The 20,556-nt window shown below is 36.3% G+C and overlaps 1 protein-coding gene across 5 annotated transcripts in view; it reads right to left on the bottom strand.

Moving 5' to 3' along the window:
* Positions 1 to 20,556, bottom strand: part of LIN9 (lin-9 DREAM MuvB core complex component) — a 94,478-nt gene that overhangs the window by 67,309 nt on the left and 6,613 nt on the right. For 3 of the 5 annotated variants that reach the window (XM_023632409.2, XM_023632412.2, XM_070255625.1), the window contains 3 exons: positions 20,264 to 20,296; positions 18,465 to 18,559; positions 16,804 to 16,908 (listed from right to left, as the gene is read on the bottom strand). In XM_023632409.2, the coding sequence (XP_023488177.1) occupies positions 16,804 to 16,908; positions 18,465 to 18,559; positions 20,264 to 20,296 (233 nt within the window). Of the gene's footprint in view, positions 1 to 16,152; positions 16,233 to 16,803; positions 16,909 to 18,464; positions 19,519 to 20,263; positions 20,297 to 20,556 lie in introns of those variants that run through there. The other 2 variants (XM_070255626.1, XM_023632411.2) reach the window with 2 other exon arrangements.

The following is a 20,556-nucleotide window of genomic DNA, read 5'->3' as shown; positions in this document are numbered from 1 at the left end:
AAGCAAAAATTAAAAAGTGGGACAACACCAAACTAAAAAGCTTTTGCACAGCAAAGGAAACCATCAACAAAATGAAAAGGCAATCTATAGAATGGGAGAAAACATTTGCAAATCATACATCTGATAAGGGGTTAATATCTAAACTATGTGAGGAATTCAATCAACTCAATAGCAAAAGAAAAAAGAAACCCAACAATCCAATTAAAAACTGGGCAGAGGAACTGAATAAACGTTTTCCAAAAGAAGACATACAAACGGCCAAGAAGTACACAAAAAGATGCTCAACATCATTAATCATCAGGAAAAGGCAAATCAAAACAACAAAGAGACATCACTCACGCCCACTAGAATGGCTATTATCCAAAGGACAAGAAATAACAAGTGGTGACAAGGATGTGGCGAAAAGGGAACCCTTGTGCACTGCTGGTGGGAGTGTAAATTGGTGCAGCCACTACGGAAAACAGTATGAAGGTTCCTCAAAAAATTAAAAAGAGAAATACCATATGATCTACCAATTCCACTTCTGGGTATCCAAATTAAAAAACACTAACTCAAGAGGGGTGGGGGGAGGGCACAAAGGGGGAAGTGGTGTACCCACAGCATGACTAACAATAATGTACAACTGAAATCTCACAAGGTTGTAATCTATCATAACATTAATAAAAAAAAAAACAAACACTAACTCAAAAAGACATATGCAACCTCATGTTCACTGCACCATTATTTACAATAGCCAAGACATGGAAGCCACCTAAGTGTCCACTGATGGATGAATGGATAAAGAAAATGTGGTATGTATATACAATGGAATATTATTCAGCCATAAAAAAGAAGGAAATCTTGCCATTTGTGACAACATGGATGGACCTTGAGGGAATTGTGCTAAGTGAAATAAGTCAGACACAGAAAGACAAACATGGTATGATCTCATTTATATCTGTATTCTAAAAAAAAACCCTGAACTCATAGATACAGAGAACAGACTGATGATCACCAGAGGTGAGGGATAAGAGGTGGATGAAATGAGTTTAAAATGTACAAACTTCCAGTTACAAAATAAATTAGTCCAGGGGATGTAATGTACAGCACGATGACTACAGTTAATAATACGGTATTGTATTTTTGAAAGTTGCTAAGAGAGTAAGTTTTAAAAGTTCTCATCACACACACACACAAAATTTTCCAACTATGGCGATGAACACTAACTAGACTAGACTTATTGTGGTGATCATTTCACAATATATACAAATACTGAATCATTATGTTGTACAACTGAAACTAATACGTCAATTATATCTCAACAAAAAGAAAAAGAACATCAAAGGAAGAGAACACAACCAAGCAGAATTCATCTTAGGAATGCAAAGATGGTCCACTATTAGAAAACTACTAATATAATCTGCCATTATTAATAAATCCAAAGAAGAACCATATGATCACTTCCACTGATGCTAAAGACATTTGATAAAATTGAATATTAAAAACAAAACAGGGGCCGGCCCCATGGCTGCGTGGTTGGGTTCACGCACTCCACTTTGGTGGCCCAGGGCTTCGGTGGTTCAGATCCTAGGCACGGACCTGGCACCACTCATCAAATCATGCTGAGTGGCGTTCCACATAGCAGAACTAGTAGAAGGACCTACAATTAGAATCTATAACTATGTACTGGGGGGCTTTGGGGAGAAGAAGGAAGGAAAAAAACTTAAAAAGACTGGCAACATATGTTAGCTCAGGGCCAATCTTTAAAAACAAAACAAAACTCTTGAGTAAGTGACGTCAGCATCACGGCAGTGTGAGCTCTTCCCTTAGACTCTCCCCTTTAAGAGACAATGAGAAGGACATTCATAAAACAACAGAGGACAGTCACACAACACAAAAGACGTCTAAGAGACCCACACAGCCATATGTCTGAAGGTGGAGGTGCTAGACCCCTGGAGGAAGTGGAAGGAGGTAAGAGGATTTTCTCACCCTCCCAAATGGCAGCAACCAAGGGCACAGGACCATGAGCATCTCTGAGAAAAGAGGGCGGAGGGGCAGTTCTCTGCAGGAACACCTTCGCTCTCCAAGTCCCCTCACAGCCCGAGGAAAAGCCCCACACAGAGGTGGCTAAGCTATTGCAGGGGTGTCTTCATCAAGCCAGCAGCCCAGGAGGGTAGACAGTGAGGGCAGAGCAAGAAGCCTCCAGGATTGCACAGGCAAGAGAAAGCGCCCCTCTGCCTGCCCAGCCCTCTAGCTCAGACAGTTGGCCCAAGTGCTGTGCATAGGTTAGAAAAGCAGCAGCTGTCAGCAACCAAACCAGAAATTGGAAATTGCAGATGGGACCTGTCAGCATGGAGTCTAAGGCACTGATGCCAGGAGTCATGGTGGGCTCAGAATACATTGCTCTTGACCCCCACCCAGCAGCAGCAGGTGGAAGCTGTGACCAGATACTATCACTGTGAAGGCAAAAATCCATGCCATCAAACAGTATGAAGAAATATCTTAATACTCCAGACCAGAAGGGAAATGACAAGCACCCAGAAATCAATCCTGAAAGCACAGAAATTTATAATCTAAATGATAGAGAATTCAAAATAGATATCATATAAAAACTCAACAGGTTACAAGAAAATACAGATAGACAGTTCAATGAAATCAGGAACAAAATTAATGAACAGAAGGAATCATTCATGAAAGAGATTGAAATCATAATGAAAAACCAGTCGGAAATGCTGGAGATAAAAAACACAATGGATGAGATAAAGAAAAATCTGGACTCCCTGAATAACAGAGCTGATATTATAGAAGACAGAATCAGCAGTCTGGAGGACAGAAATATAGAATTGCTTCAGATGGAGGAGCAGAGAGAACTAAGACTAAAAAGAAATGAAAAATTCCCTAAGAACTATCCGACTCAATTACGAAATGCAACATAAAGATTCCAAAGAGAAGAGAAGGAAAATGGAGCAGAAAGCTTGTTCAAAGAAATAACAGCTGAGAACTTCCCAAACCTGGGGAAGGAGCTGCAAATACAAGTAAAAGAAGCTAATAGAACTCCTAATTATATCAATGTAAAAAGACCTTCTCCAAGGCATACAGAAACAAAGCTGGCAAAAGTCAATGACAAAGAAAAAACTCAAGAGCAGCAAGGCAGTAAAAAATAACCTACAAAGGAACCCCTATCGGGCTTTCATCAGATTTCTCAGCAGAAACTTTACAGGGTAGGATAGAGTGAAATGATAATATTCAAAATCTGAAAGACAAAACCTTTCAGCCAAGGATATCCTAACCAGTGAAAATATCTTTCAGATATGATGGAGAAATGAAAAGTGCCCCAGATAAACAAAAGCCAAAGGAGTTCATCACCACAAGATCTCCAATAAGAAATGCTCAAGAAGGCCCTCATACCCGAGAAGAAAGGAAATGGCTTACAAAGCCTTGAGCAAGGAGACAAATATGCAGAAAAAATCAGAAAATTGCAGCTCTCTATCAGAACAGGTTAGCAAACAATTATAATAATAAAGGAAAGGACAACATCAAAAATTAATACAATCTCATCATTTTAACCATAAACTCACTATACAAGATGAAATAAGTTGTGACAACAACTTGGAAAGAGGAAAGGGATGGAATCAGCTTAGCTTAAGGAAATAAGAGGCTATCAGAAAATGGACTACCTCATCTATGAGATTTTTTTATACAAACCTCATGGCAACCACTGAACAAACATCAGAACAGAGACACAAATGATAAATAAACAGAAAACTATGATAGAGAACTACCAAACTAAACCGGTAGTCTGAAATACATTGGATGAGAAACAAGGGAAATGCAGAGCAACCAGAAAACAAGTGATAAAATGCAGCAGTAAGCCCTCATATATATCAATAATCACTCTCAATGTAAATGCATTGAATTCTCCAATCAAAAGACACAGACTGGCTGGATGGATTAAAGAACAAGACCCAACAACATGCTGCCTCCAGGAAACACATCTCACCTCTAAAGACAAACACAGGCTCAGAGTGAAGAGGTGGAAGACAACAGTCCAAGCTAATGGCAAACAAAAGACAGCAGGTGTTGCCATACTTATAGCAGACAAAGTAGACTTCAAGATAAGACAGGCAATGAGAGACAAAGAGGGGCAGTATATAATGATAAAAGAGACACTCCACCAAGAAGACACAAAGCATAAATATCTATGCACCCAACACAGGAGCACCAAAGTACATAAAGCAACTATTAACAGACCTAAAAGGAGATGTTAACAACAACATGATAACAGTAGGGGACCTTAACAGCCCATTTACACCAATGGATAGATCATCCAGACAGAAAGTCAAACAAGGAAATAGTCAAATTAAAGGAAAAACCAGACCAGATGGACTTAATAGATATATATATAAGATTTAATACTTATCATTCTCAAACTATTCCAAAAAGTTGAAGATGACAGAACACTTTCTAACATATCTTACGATGCCAACATCACCCTGATCTCAAAGCCAGACAAGGACAACACAAAGAAGGAAAATTACAGGCCAAGATAACTGATGAACAGATGTAAAAATCCTCAACAAAAGATGGGCAAACTGAATACAGAAATACATTTAAAACATTATACACCATGATCAAGTGGGATTTATACCTGGGACACAGGAATGGTTCAACATCCACAAATCAGTCAATGTGATACACAACATTAACAACACGAGGAATAAAAACCACGTGATCATCTCAATAGACACAGAGAAAGCATTTGACAAGATCCAACACCCATTTATGATAAAAACTCTCAATAAAATGGGTATAGAAGGAAAGTACCTCAACATAATAAAGGCCACATATGACAAACCCACAGCCAATATCATATTCAACAGGGAAAAACTGAAAGCCATCGCTCTGAGAACAGGAACAAGACAAGGGTGCCCACTCTCACCACTCTTATTCAACACAGTACTGGAGGTTTTGGGCAGAGCAATTAGGCAAGAAAAAAAAAAAAGTTGCAGGGTACAAAATCAACTTACAAAAATCAGTTGCATTTCTATACTCTAATAATGAACTAACAGAGAGAGAACTCAAGAATACAATCCCATTTACAAAAAGCATAAAATATCTAGTAATAAATTTAACCAAGGAGGTGAAAGACCTACACAATGAAAACTCTAAGACATTACTGAAAGGAATTGATGATGACATAAAGAAATGGAAAGATATTCTATGTACATGGATTGGAAGAATAAACATAGCTAAAATGTCCATACTACCTAAAGCAATCTACAGATTCAATGCAATTCCAATCAGAATCCCAATGACATTCTTCACGGAAATAGAACAAAGAATTCTAAAATTCCTATGGGGCAACAAATGACCCTGAACAGCTAAAGCAATCCAAGAAAAAAGAACAAAGCTGGAGGCATCACAATCCCTGACTTCAAAATATGTTACAAAACTATAGTAATCAAAACAGCATGATACTGGCACACAAACAGGCACACAGATCAATGGAACAGAATTGAAAGACCAGAAAGAAAACCACACATCAACGGACAGCTAATCTTCGACAAAGGAGGTAAGAACATATCATGGAGAAAGGAAAGTCTCTTCAATAAATGGTGTTGGGAAATCTGGACAGCCACATGGAAAAGAAGAAAAGTAGACCACTATCTTTTGCCACATACACAAATTAACTCAAAATAGATCAAAGACTTGAAGGTAAGATCTGAAACCATAAAACTCCTAGAAGAAAATATAGGCAGTACACTCTTTAACATCAGTCTTAGAAGGATCTTTTCAAATACCATGTCTACTTGGGCAAATGAAACAGAAAGATAAACAAGTAGGAGTTCATCAGACTAAAGAGCTTCTGCAACGGATACTATGAACAAAACGAAAAGACAACCAACCGAGAGAAAATATTTGCAAATCATATATCTGACAAGGGGTTAATCTCCAAAATATATAAAGAACTCACACAACGCAACAACAAAAAAACAAAATACCCTATCAAAAATGGGCAGAGAATATGAACACACATTTTTCCAAAGAAGATATAGAGATGGCCAACAGGCACATGAAAAGATGTTCAACATCACTAATCATCAGGGAAATGGAAATCAAAACTACACTAAGATATCACCTTACACCTGTTAGAATGGCTATAATCACCAAGAAAAAAAATAACAAATGTTGGAGAGGATGTGGAGAAAAGGGAACCCTCATACACTGCTGGTGGGAACGCAAACTGGTGCAGCCATTATGGAAAACAGTACAGCAATTTCTCAAAAAATTAAAAATAGAAATACCATACGACCCAACTATCCTACTACTGGGTATCTATCCAAAGAACTTGAAATCAAGAATTCAAAGAGACTTACGCACCCTATGTTCATTGCAGCATTATTCAGAATAGGCAAGAAGCGGAAGCAACCCAAGTGCCCATTGACCGATAAATGGATAAAGATATAGTGCATATATATATACAATGGAATACTACTCAGTCATAAAAAAAGACACAATTGTCCCATTCACAACATGGATGGACCTTGAGGGTATTATGTTAAGTGAAATAAGCCAGACAGAGAAAGACAAACACCAGATGATTTCACTCATATATGGAAGATAAACTAACATGTGGACAAAGAGAACAGATTAGTGGTTACCAGAGGGGAAGGGGGTTGGGGGTAAGCATAAGGGGTGAAGGGGGACATTTATATGGTAACTTACAAATAAGAATGTACAACTGAAATTTCACAATGTTATAAACTATTATGACCTCAATAGAATAATTTTTTTAAAAAAAAACTTAATAGAAATAAGCAAAAAAAAAATACCAAAACTTAAATGATACGGAATGGTGGGGAAGGGGGGGGAGCAAAATGGTGGGTGAGCTGACCCGGAATTCTCTCTCCTCCAAAATACAACAAAAGATTGGAAGAACTGAATTTCAGAGAATAAACATAATGCCAGCTCGTTAGAGACCTACAATACCAAGAAGGTGGAGATCATAAACCTAGCTTTACACCTTCGGAGGCGCTGGAACGCTAGGAGAGAACATCACTCCCTCCCCTAGAGTCTGCGATTGCTGCGGCGCGGTCGGGAAGGAGCGGGGGAGGGGCCACGCGACCGAGGGATCATCCAGGACTCCTGCCGCTGATTCAGTGGAGACCCGCTGACGGGGGGAAAGCTTCCGTCCGCGGGGACCCCATAAATCAAGGGCCTCGGGAGACCAGAGAACAGAACTGATCTGAATCCAGACCAGCACGTGTGAGTAACAGCCCCTCCCCCCTAACAAAGCCAGTGGGTGCAGCCATCTTGCCCCAAGGCAGAGAGCTAACACGCCGCTCTCGACCCCCATCTAGTGGCGACAGGCTGTAACTGCAACTGAATTCTACCACCATGAGAAAAAACCGCTCCTCTACCATCCAGCAATTTATAAAAGCCCCAGACCAGAAGGAAAACAATAAAAACACAGAATTAAGTCCTGAGGACTTGGAATTAGTAAACTAAGTGATAATAAATTCAGAGCAGCTATAATAAAAAAACTCAATGAGGTAGAGAGAAAGATAGAGAAACAAGCCGAGTTCTGGAGTTACTTCACAAAAGAGACTGAAATCATAAAGAAGAATCAAACAGAATTACTTGAGATGAAAAACACAACGGACCAGATAAAACAGAATACAGATACCCTGAATGCCCGTGTAGACAACCTAGAGGAGCAAAGTAGCATAATCGAGGACAGACAGGCTGAATGGCGCCAGACAGAGGAAGAAAGAGAACTAAGAATTAAAAAAAAATGAGGAAAATCTCCGAGAGAGAATGGATTCAATGAGGAGTAAGAACATAAAGATCATAGGAATTCCCAAGAATATGGAAAAGGAAAATGGAGCAGAAAGTGTGCTTAACGAAATTATTGAAGAGAACGTCCCAAATCTAGGGATCAATGGAGAAATGTGTGTAGAGGAGGGTTTTAGATCTCCTAGATTTGTCAATGTAAAAAGACCTACTGCAAGGCACATAGTAGTAAAGCTGGCAAATAGGAATGATAAGGAGAGAATACTCAGGGAAGTAAGGAAAAAAAAGAGAATAACCTATAAAGGAGCCCCTATCAGACTGTCAGCGGATTTCTCTACAGAAACCCTACAAGCTAGGAGAGAATGGAGTGATATATTCAAAGCTTGAAAGGATAAAAACCTTCAGCCAAGAATACTCTATCCAGCAAGAATTTCCTTCAGATATGAGGGAGAAATTAAATCTTTTCCAGACAAACAAAAGTTAAGAGAATTTGTAACTAAAAGCCCTCCATTACAAGAAATCCTCAAGAAGGCTCTCATACTTGAAAAAAGAAAAAAGGGAGAAAGGGGACACAATCCACAGACTAGGGAGACCAATGGATAGAACCAGAACAGGATAGCAAATATTCAATTATAGCATTAGGGTAAAGGTAAGGAAACTACCAAAACAAGGATGATCTTAGCACTCTAACTACAAATTAATAAGACGAGTTGGAATAAAAAATGAAAATAATTATTTAGGAGGGGAAGAGCAAAGGGTCTAAATCAGTATTGATCAAGTAGGTAAGAGACCACCAGAGATTAGACTATATTATACACGAGATTCTAAATACAAACTTCAAGGTAGACACTAAAATAAAGTACAGAACAGAGTCACAAATCATAAATAAGGAAAAATCTAAGAAACCCAGCATAAGAAACTGCAGTATTAAATGGGTAGTCTAAAGCACACAGGAAAAGAAAGACAGGAAAACAAGATAATGAGTGATAGATTGACAGCATTAAGTCCACATGCATCAATAATCACTCTCAATGTGAACGGATTGAACTCTCCAATAAAAAGACACAGAGTGGCAAAATGGATTAAAGAACACGATCCAACAATTTGTTGCCTCCAGGAAACACACCTCAGCCCCAAGGACAAACACAGACTCAGGGTGAAGGGGTGGAGGACAATACTTCAAGCAAATAGCAAGGAAAAAAAGGCAGGTGTTGCAATTCTCATATCAGACCAAGTGGATTTCAAAATAAGACAGGTAAAGAGAGACACAGAGGGACAATATATAATGATCAAAGGGACACTTCATCAAGAAGAAATAACGCTTATAAATATCAATGCACCCAACACAGGAGCAACAAGATTCATAAAGCAACTATTAACAGACCTAAAGGAAGATGTTAAAAACAACACAATAATAGCAGGGGACCTCAACACCCCACTCACATCAATGGACAGATCATCCAGACAGAAAATCAACAAAGAAATAGTGGAGCTGAATGAAAAACTAAAACAATTGGACTTAATAGACATATATAGATCACTCCACCCTGAAAGAGCTGAATACACATTCTTCTCAAGTGCACATGGAACATTCTCTAGGATAGACCATATGTTGGGAAACAAGGCAAGCCTCTACAAATTTAAAAAAATTGAAATAATAACAAGCATCTTCTCAGATCATAGTGCTATAAGGCTAGAAATTAATTACAAGAAAAATGCTGAGAAAGGCACAAAGATGTGGAGACTAAACAACACACTACTGAACAAGCAATGGATCATTGAAGAAATTAAAGAAGAAATAAAAAAATACCTGGAAACAAATGAAAATGATAGCATGCCATACCAACTCATATGGGATACAGCAAAAGCTGTATTAAGAGGAAAATTCATCGCAATACAGGCACATCTTAACAAACAAGAAAAATCTCAAATAAGCAACCTTAAAGCACACCTAACTGAACTAGAGAAAAAAGAACAAATGAAGCCCAAAGTCAGCAGAAGGAGAGAAATAATAAAAATCAGAGCAGAAATAAATACTATTGAAATGAAAAAGGCAGTAGAAAGGATCAATGAGACAAAGAGCTGGTTTTTTGAGAAGATAAATAAAATTGACAAACCACTAGCCAGACTTACAAAGAAAAAAAGGGAGAAAGCTCAAATAAACAAAATCAGAAATCAGCGAGGAGAAATAACAACAGTCTCTGCAGAAATACAACAGATTATAAGAGAATACTACAAAAAACTATATGCCAACAGAATGGATAACCACTCTTATTTAACATAGTACTGGAGGTCCTGGCCAGAGCAATCAGGCAAGAAAAAGGAATAAAAGGAATACAAATAGGGAGGGAAGACGTGAAACTCTCGCTGTTTGCAGACGACATGATCTTATATATAGAAAACCCCAAAGAATCCACTGGAAAACTCTTAGAAGTAATCAACAACTACAGCAAAGTTGCAGGGTATAAAATCAATTTGCATAAATCAGTAGCATTTCTATACTCCAGTAATGAACCAACAGAAGAAGACCTCAAGAATACAATACCATTCACAATCGCAACAAAAAGAATAAAATACCTTGGGGTAAATTTAACTAAGGAAGTGAAGGACCTACATAATGAAAATTACAAGGCCTTTCTGAGAGAATTGGATGATGACATAAGGAGATGGAAAGACATTCCATGTACATGGATTGGAAGAATAAACATAGTTAAAATGTCCGTTCTACCTAAAGCAATCTACAGATTCAACGCCATCCCAATCAGAATCCCAATGACATTCTTTACAGAATTAGAACAAAGAATCCTAAAATTCATATGGGGCAACAAAAGACCCCGAATTTCTAAAGCAATCCTGAGAAAAAAGAACAAAACGGGAGGCCTCACAATCCCTGACTTCAAACCATACGACAAAGCTACAGTAATCAAAACAGCATGGTACTGGTACAAAAACAGGTGCACAGATCAATGGAACAGAATTGAAAGCCCAGAAATAAAACCACACATCTATGGACAGCTTATCTTTGACAAAGGAGCTGAGGGCATACAATGGAGAAAAGAAAGTCTTTTCAACCCATGGTGCTGGGAAAACTGGAAAGCCACATGTAAAAGAATGAAAATTGACCATTCTTTTTCACCATTCACAGAAATAAACTCAAAATGGATTAAAGATCTAAAGGTGAGACCTGAAACCATAAGGCTTCTGGAAGAAAACGTAGGCAGTACACTCTTTGACATCAGTATTAAAAGGATCTTTTTGGACACTATGCCTTCTCAGAGAAGGGAAACAATAGAAAGAATAAACAAATGGGACTTCATCAGATTAAAGAGCTTCTTCAAGGCAAATGAAAACAGGATTGAAACAAAAAAACAACCCACTAACTGGGAAAAAATATTTGCAAGTCATATATCTGACAAAGGCTTAATATCCATAATATATAAAGAACTCTCACAACTCAACAACAAAACATCAAACAACCCAATCAAAAAATGGGCTGGAGACATGAACAGACATTTCTCCAAAGAAGATATACTGATGGCCAACAGGCACATGAAAAGATGCTCATCATCGCTGATCATCAGGGAAATGCAAATCAAAACTACACTAAGATATCACCTTACACCCGTTAGAATGACAAAAATATCTAAAACTAATAGCAACAAATGTTGGAGAGGTTGCGGAGAAAAAGGAACCCTCATACACTGCTGGTGGGAATGCAAACTGGTGCAGCCACTATGGAAAACAGTATGGCGATTCCTCAAAAAATTAAAAATAGAACTACCGTACGATCCAGCCAGCCCACTACTGGGTATTTATCCAAAGAGCTTGAAGTCAGCAATCCCAAAAGTCCTATGCACCCCCAATGTTTATTGCAGCAGTGTTTACAATAGCCAAGACATGGAAGCAACCTAAGTGCCCATCAACAGACGAATGGATAAAGAAGATGTGGTACATGTATACAATGGAATACTACTCAGCTGCAAAACAGAACAAAATCATTCCATTTGCAATAACATGGATGGACCTTGAGAGAATTATGTTAAGTGAAATAAGCCAGCGAGAGAAAGATAATCTGTGTATGACTCCACTCATAAGAGGAATTTAAAATTATGGACTAAGAACAGTTTAGTGGATACCAGGGGAAAGGTGGGGTGGGGGGTGGGCACAAAGGGTGAAGTGGTGCACCTACAACATGACTGAAAAACATTAATGTACAATTGAAATTTCACAAGATTGTAACCTATCAATAACTCAATAAAAAAAATTAAAAAATTAAAAAAAGTCAAATGATACGGCTAAAGTCATGCTTGGAGGGAAATCTTATAGGGTAAATGCCTATATTAGAAAAGAAAAAAATAACCTATCTTTCTACCTTAAGAAACTAGAAAAAGAAGAGCAAAGAAAACCCAAGGTAAGCAGAAGGAAGAAAATAATAAAGATTAGAGCAGAAATAAATGAAATAGAAAAGAGAAAAACAATAGCCAAAAATCAATTAAACCAAAAGTTCTCTGAAAAGATCAACAAGTTCCGACATACCTTTAGCTAGAGTGACCAAGAAAACAAAAATGGATGGATACTTTCTTAACTTGTAAAACACATTTCTCCCCATTCCAATCCAAAAGTCAGTATCATACTCAATGATAAAATACTAAAAACATTCTCATTAAAGTGAGGAATATGACAAATATGTTGAGTATCACCAGTATGTATTTTTTACCATTGATTTGATGGCATTAGCCAATTAGATAATAGGAATAAAAATTGTAAAGGAGAAAATAAAACTACCATTATTTGCAGGTGATATGACTCCTCTAGAAAACTCAAGAAAATCAACTATAGCCATTAAAAATAAGAGAATTTAATAAAGTAGGTGAATACAAAGTTGATATACAAAAATCAATATCTTAAAAAAATCATTATCTTTTCTATATATAAATAAGAACTGATTAGAAAATAAAACAGAAGAAACATCCTGTTAATGGCAGCTAAAATGACAAGAACAAAAGTGTTAAATGCCTGGGAGTACACTTAAGAAATGTGCGAGATCGATGTGGGAACAAGTTTTCAAGTCTACTGAGGGACATTAAGGCTTGAATGAGGGGAACTGCAACCAATTCTTGGATAGGCAGCCTCAATGTCACAAATGTGAAACACCAATAAAAATCCCAACAGGATTTTTTTCTTAGTCAAGTTGATTCTAAAGTACATATAGAAAAATAAATGTGCAAGAATACCTAGGAAAATCTAAAAAGAAAAGAAGAATAATGTCTTACCAGACATTAACAAACAATATAAAGTCACATTAAAACAATTTGATAAATATAGTGACACACTAGACCTAAAGAGATAGAAAGCCTAGTAATAACCCCAAATATATACAAGAATTTAGCTTGTGATGCAGGTAGCATCTTAAATCAATGTATAAAAAATGGATTCCTCAGTAAGTGTTACCAGGACAACTAAGTAGTCCTCCGGAAAAAACAATTAAGTTGCAGTCTTGTCTCATTCCTTATTCCAAAATAAATTCCAGATGTATTAAAGATTTAAACATCAAAAAAAAAAAAAAAGAAAGAAAAAGAAGAAATATGAGAGAATTCTAAAACTATAAATTTTAGACTAGGGAAGGGCATTCTGAGCATAAACTCAAGAAGTCATAAAAAGGAGAGAGTTATATTTGACCCTTAAAACTTTTTTCAGTCCTGCTTGGTGAAAAACATAGAAACAAAGTCAAAAGACAAACTACAAACTGAAAAAACATATAACCAATATAAACAGCCAAAGGGCTAATATTCTTAATATATATAAAATTCTTACAAACTAGTAATAAAATAACCTACAATCTAATGGAAAATGGGAAAAAGACAACAGTTTACAGGAAAGGAAAGAAACAGTTTTTAAACATATATGAAAAACATCTCAACGTCATTCAGAGATGAAGTGTCAACTAAAACAAGTAAGATGCTATTATCAGATTAGCAAAAGGCTAGATGTTTGGTTATATACTAAGTTGGTAAGCATTCAGGAAAATAGGCACTATGATATAGTGTTGGTAGAAAGTATAAACCAGTACAATTTCTTTGGAGAATAATTTGACACTACTTAAAAAACTTTAAATCTGCATATCCTATGATCCAGCAATTCTCCATTTTAGGCATCTGTCCTAGAAAAACACTTGCAAATTTATACAAACATGCTTGGGATGCTCACTACAGCATTGTTTGTAATAGTGAAAACTCAGAAACCACTTACGTGTCCATAAAAGGAGAATTTACAAATAAATTATGGTATAAGATTGACTACTATATAATGGTAAAAAGAAATGAAATATTGAAGCCTATCTACCTACGTATCTATCTATCTAAATCAACCAGCATAGCCAGATCTCAAAAACAGACTTTTGAGTGAGAAAAATTACAGAATGGTACATGATACAGTATCATGAAAATAATACTATAAACGTAATTCTAAAACTAAATATATTAGACAACACGATGTATTTTCTCAAATACATTCATAAAGTTTTAGAAGTATTAAAAAGGTCTGAAAGGATAATCACACTAATTACAGTGGTTCCCAGTGAATGAGGGAAGTGGATCTGGAGGGTAGGTAGAGGTCAAAATTAACTTTTTATTTTTTATTATAAACTTTTCACTTTGGAAAAACTGTAGATTTATAGAAATACTGCAAGGATAGTAGAGTTCCTACGTGCCCGTCACCCAGTTTTTCCCAATGTTAACATCTTACATAATCATGGTTTGTCAAAATTATGAAATTAACATTGGTACAATACTATTAACTAAACTACAGACTTTATTTGGATTTTTCCAGTTTTCCCACTAATGTCCTTTTTCTTTCCCAGAATCCAATTCAGGATACCACATCCCATTTAGAAAATTAACCTTTTAATGTAAAAAAAATTTTGTATGCCAGGAGTTATTTAGCATAAATAACAACCAAATTACTATAAAATATATCAGAAAAAGTGCTATTTTTCTTTCTATCGTGTTACTGACCCAGATTTTTAAATAGGGTATTGGTGGCTCACTCAATATAAAGCTGTATCCCTCCATTGAGTGTGGGGAAATATATTCAAACCGTTAGTGGAAATATAAATTATTACATCTTTTATGAATAGCATATTTGGTAGCATCCCCCAAAGTTTAAATGTAAATACTCTTGTAGCAATTATACTCCTAAGGGTTTATTCAACAAATAGAAAATGGAGAGTGACTGTTACTGGGTACAGGGTTTCTCCTGAGATGATGAAAATGTCCTAAAAGGGACTGTGGTGATTGTTGCACAACTCTGCATATATTAAAGCCACTGAATTGAACGCTTCAGATAGGTGAATTGTATGATGTGTGGATTATACCTCAATAAGGCTATTAAAATGACAACAAAAAGTAGGGCTTTGGTGACAGGCGGCCTGCCAGTTTAGTATCAGTCTTCACTTCCTAGCTTTGTCATCTTGAGCAAGATATTTCTCCGTGTCTGTTTCTCATCCAAAAAATGGGAAATATAGTAACCTATCTCATCAAGGTTGTTGAAGACTAAGTCAAAGTAATACATATAACTTAGAACAGGATCTGGCACATACTAAGTACTCAACGAAAACTGGTTTTTATAATTTTTCAGCTCTGGACTGTACTATTTAAAGAAACACACAGACAGAATGCAGACTTAGATGATGTGACTACAAGGGTAAGGGAACAAGCCATATCATGTAAATGAAGACTGAAAGAACTAGGCGTGTTAAGAGGAGAAAAGAGAAAACTCAGAAGACGTAAAACCTTCTCACATATTTGAAGTCTCTATCATGTGTCTTATGTTACAGTTGCTCTGCATTGCTCAGAAGGAAGGACTGTGTAGAACAGTTCCAGAAGGAACGATGTGCCTGGAAGGAGGACAGTGGATAGAGCTGGGGCAGGAGGGGTTCACAGTTATAAAGACCAGAGTTTCCAGTATGTTTGAAAATCTTCCTAATAAATAGCTGGAGAAAAAAAAGAACTTAAAGAAACCCCACACTTTTGGAAATTTAAATAATCTAAACAGAGTTAGTCTTTCAAACTATCCTAATAACACAGCTCTTCTAAAGTCAAGACAACTATTTCCTGTTATTTAACTATTTTGTGTATTCTTCCAACCTTGTATCCAACACCTACTGAACCAAGCAATGACACTGTATGTTAGTCTTAACTGGGTCAAATTTTTAAATTGAACCTTAGATGCTTATGTACATTTGTCCTTGATGTTAGAAAGTTCAAAATACATTTCTGTTCATTTTACAGAATATGAATATATTTTACTATTTGAAATGATCATAAAGGTATGTAAGATTTGGGAGAGTTTTTTTTCGGTAGGGCATATTGCTAGTCATACCTTTAATTTATTTGAGGCCAAATCCTTGGTTGAGAAAATCACCTCTATTATGATCCATCCTACTGGAAAATCTTATAACACTTTTGGGAAAAAAATGAAAGGGAAGTAGGGAATAATTATATCAAAAATTATAAATTTGATAGGAGAAAAATCACGTTATTCTTAAAGTCAATATTTCCTTACCCAATTTTCATTCATTCCTTTGATTCTCACATGACCACTATTATTTTTTTAAAATATACCAAAAAGGAAAAACAAGATATGATACCACGCTATGTATTTTCCTCTTTTGGATAAAGGAAGTCTTCGATATATTTCCTTCAGTGATAAAATAAATGTTTTTCCCCTTTCATTTCCACGCAAAACTCCAAACTGATTCCATATAGCCAAATCCATTTGCTTAATGTCCACTGTCTCCATGCTTAAAAGCAAGCATTGTAAGACCGAGGATTGGCTTTCTACTCTGGTTTAAAGTCCATTAATAAGATAATGGCCTTTTCTAGGTAACTAAAATAGGAGCTGAGCTGGAGCACTGATTTAAAGAAAAGAACTTGTTACTCAAAATGTAATAGAATAATAAATATAAACTTCATTATGCTGAGCAATTGCTCACTTCCTTTCAATGAATCAAAAATTTTAGCACACACATACCTGTGGAACCATGGCAACTCTCTGGTTTCTTTTTGGTGACCTCGTATTTATTTGTCTGTCATCTTCATCAGAAAAGAGTCGACTTCGTTTTGAATTTCTAAAAGGCTACAACAGAAATTTTTTTATTTTATGAAAAGCTGAACACTTTCCATTTTTGTTCCAAAACACAATTCTATACTTGGAAAATACAGCTAACTCTGGATTATCAGCAGTATGGAAGGACGAAGTATGGGTAACACAAAGCATACCAAGTCAAATATGAATAACCTCAGATTTAGAAAGTAGTAAGATACATATTTATGCAGTCTGTTTACAAATGAAACACCCAGCTGATGATTAAAACTAGAACCCTTTGTATACTAGCAGCCTTGAACGGTGAAGAGACAAAAATAAGTTCTGGAAATTCCAGTTCTCATTATGTGGTGCTTGGATTAATACCAGTTGGATGCATCACACGATATGTCTGTTGCATAGGGCTGGGCTGGGATGGAGTGACTACATCATGCTAGAGAGTAAATCTAAACGTAGATAATATTATACTAGATCTGCCGTCAAAAATTGTTAACCGAATTTCCATTTGTAAGTAAAAATACAAGATACCTATAGCAGATACTTAGTAAGTGCTTGTAGAACCAAGGTTTTTTTTAGGTACCCAAAGTACATCATACACTTAAGGGTCTGTAATATGAAAAATTTTACAGTTCATCCTAGGTTCAGAGGCTTTAATTAATAAAGGAAAAGAGAAACAATATCCCAATAGTGCCCACAATCTTTTTCAAATCCTTCTCCCAGCATTCCAGACAGAATTTCGTGCTTAGTTGGAAGGGAAGCAAGTGCAGAGGGCTAGCAATATACGGGCAACATCCAATTGGGTCAAGGCTAGAGGTATGGAAGCAAGTGCAGAGGGCTAGCAATATACGGGCAACATCCAATTGGGTCAAGGCTAGAGGTATGGATCCTTGAAATTGAACCCACTGAGAGTCTCAATACTCTATGGCCTTGACAGGAAGTCCCTCTATCCTGCTCCCCTGCCCTGACCATGGTCAGAGAGGAAGAGAATGATTGTGATAGAACAGACAGAGTGTGGAAAGTCCTGCACTGTCACTGTGGCCAGCTGCCCTGGCTACTGTGACGGCTGCTGTCTATCCCAGCTCCAGGCTTGTTCCATGATGGACCCCTAAAACATCCTGGCTACCTAGCTAGGCAGGGGAGGAGCAGACACCCCCCAAATCATTAGTCATGCTAATTATATGCTTATCTCTACTTTCCACCTCTAAATGCACTTTCCCTTGACCTACACAAGATTTTAATTTCTTACCACTTATTTATATATCTTCTTGCAGGGATCAGAGCCACGTAAAATTTTTTACATTCTAATAAAAGTATGAATTGGGGTTTTTTTTTGTTTTTGCCTATTTAAAAAAACTACAGTTACTTAACAAATGCTTAATGATGATTAGGTTCTACAGGCTACAGATTATTTATCTAAATATGATCAAATATTGCTCAGTGACACCGAAAGACTCAAATGTTTGGAGTTGTGGAAAAATCTTGGAAAATTTTTACTATGCTGTAAGAACTTGTACATGACAATAATACAGATAATTTAGCTATCATATCCTAAATTGTAAAAAAAAAACAAAACAAAACTAATTCCTTACCATTTCCACAGCAGAGGCTGTATTCCTGCCTTTCCAAACAGGTGTTTTTTGTAAAGAACTGTACTTTTCATTCCATGTGTTAGATAAGCTTCCCTCTGCAATAAATAATTATTACTAATGAGACTTAAGTTTAGCTCAAAGAATTTCATACTATGAACATTGCCTTTTTAATGACAGCAATATACCTGAAATATTTACCAATATGGAGAAAATATACTGACCATACCAATTCTAGTTTATTACAAATTAAAAATCTCTTCTGTATTTTTTGGTCAAACTCTCTAAACAATGTGACAAGGTAATACATCTTGAAAGTACTAAATTTTCATATTAAAACGTGTGGCTTCTTTCTTTTAGGTTTTCAATAATTCCTCTATTCTAACTTGCCAAGAACTATTTCATACATATAATCTGGCTGAAAGCAGGGCAATGGAAAAAGCTCCTTTTAACCTTGAATTTAGGGCAAATTTCTCAATGTTTTCTGCTTCGATATGTGAAACCCTTGATATCCAAAAATGAACTGTGTGGCGTTTCTATTTTCCTTAATTCAAAGAAATGTCTTCAGAGTTCTATGCAACTAGAAAAAAATCCCATCAAGTAATTGATTAGATATATTATGAAAATAAGGGAGAGATTAATTTTTATAAAAACGATATAATTATATAGAGACAGAAAAGTGAGAGGAATATACACAAGATAGTTATTTTTATTTCTTTCTAGTTGCTCATCAGCATTTTGGTTTTTTTCTATAAGAAATTTATATCACTTGTATATATTTTTTTTAAAAGAGGAATGGTTTTAACTTTGGGAGAAAAAGAATAACAGAATACTTTTTCAGATATATATTTTAAGAAGTACAAAAGAAAAGAGGCGGTGGGCCGGTCCCATGGCCAAGTGGTTAAGTTTTCGTGCTCCGCTTTGGTGGCCCAGGGTTTCGGCGGTTTGCATCCTGGGTGCGGACTTGGCATCGTTCATCAAGCCATGCTGAGGCAGCATCCCATACAGCACAACCTGGGGGACCTACAACTGGAATACACAACTATGTACCGGAGGGCTTTGGGGAGAAGAAGAAAGAAAACAAAAAGAAGATTGGCAATAGATTTTAGTTCAGGTGCCAATCTCTACACAAATAAATAAAAAGAAAAAAGAAAAGAGGTGAGATGGGGTTGATCTTGCTGGGCAAATCAATTAGGGTAATTCTGGAAGATACGTACTCAGGACTTAATCTGGTAAACCACCCATTGAAAGCACCACACAGTAGCTTTAAAAACAAAGTATTAATGAACCTTTGAAAATATCTAGATTGGTTCCAAATTTATTCACCCAGTAGAATCTTGCTCAAGAGGTAAAAGTTCCAAATAAATTACATTGAGAGGGTTGGTCTAACGTACTTCCAGAAACAGACAGCAAGACCAAGGAACATGTCTAACTTTTTTCTCAGAAAAAGAAAAGAACTATCATTCTTTTATTTCAAGAGACTTGCATGATTACTTAAAAGGCAAGATTCTTAAAAAATAAATGATTATGCAAAATATAGCATAGCACACTTGTTTAATAAATGCTTTAACTCTACAAAGATCTGTCAGGAACGTTTAGTTAGAAAGTCCTTCAATCAATAATTCTAAGAAAAAAACAAGGACCAATTCTCCATATGAATTTAAAGTTACGATCAGTGAAAATCAATATTTAAAAGATATAATGAATCATAGAAAGAAAAGAGAAACACTGTATCCAAATTAATTTAACAAATTAAGTTTCTAGCTTATGCCATACTTAAAGATTCATGCTATGATTCTTACCTTTTAAACTGACAAGGGCTTTTGCTGAAGAGCCTGCAATTAAAACAAATCAATATTATTTCACAATCAAAGTGAGAAAAAAAGAACTTGGTTTAAAGGTAAAAGTCATCCTTTTAGCTTTAGCAGTGTTGAGTTTGAAGTGATGGTGGGATGCTCCATCAGAAATAACTAGTAGACAATTGAAGCTATAGACCAGAACTCAGATACGGCAAAAAACTGGAGAGAGACATTTGGAAGTCCTGTTGAAGTTGTGAGAACCAAAGACCTTTCCAGAGAGAAAAATGTAGACAGAG

Source organism: Equus caballus, chromosome 30, assembly GCF_041296265.1.
Source record: "Equus caballus isolate H_3958 breed thoroughbred chromosome 30, TB-T2T, whole genome shotgun sequence".
In the NCBI taxonomy this organism is placed as follows: Eukaryota; Metazoa; Chordata; class Mammalia; order Perissodactyla; family Equidae; genus Equus; species Equus caballus.
The sequence above is the reverse complement of the archived record's forward strand: the minus strand, read 5'-3'. Positions and strand labels throughout refer to the sequence as shown.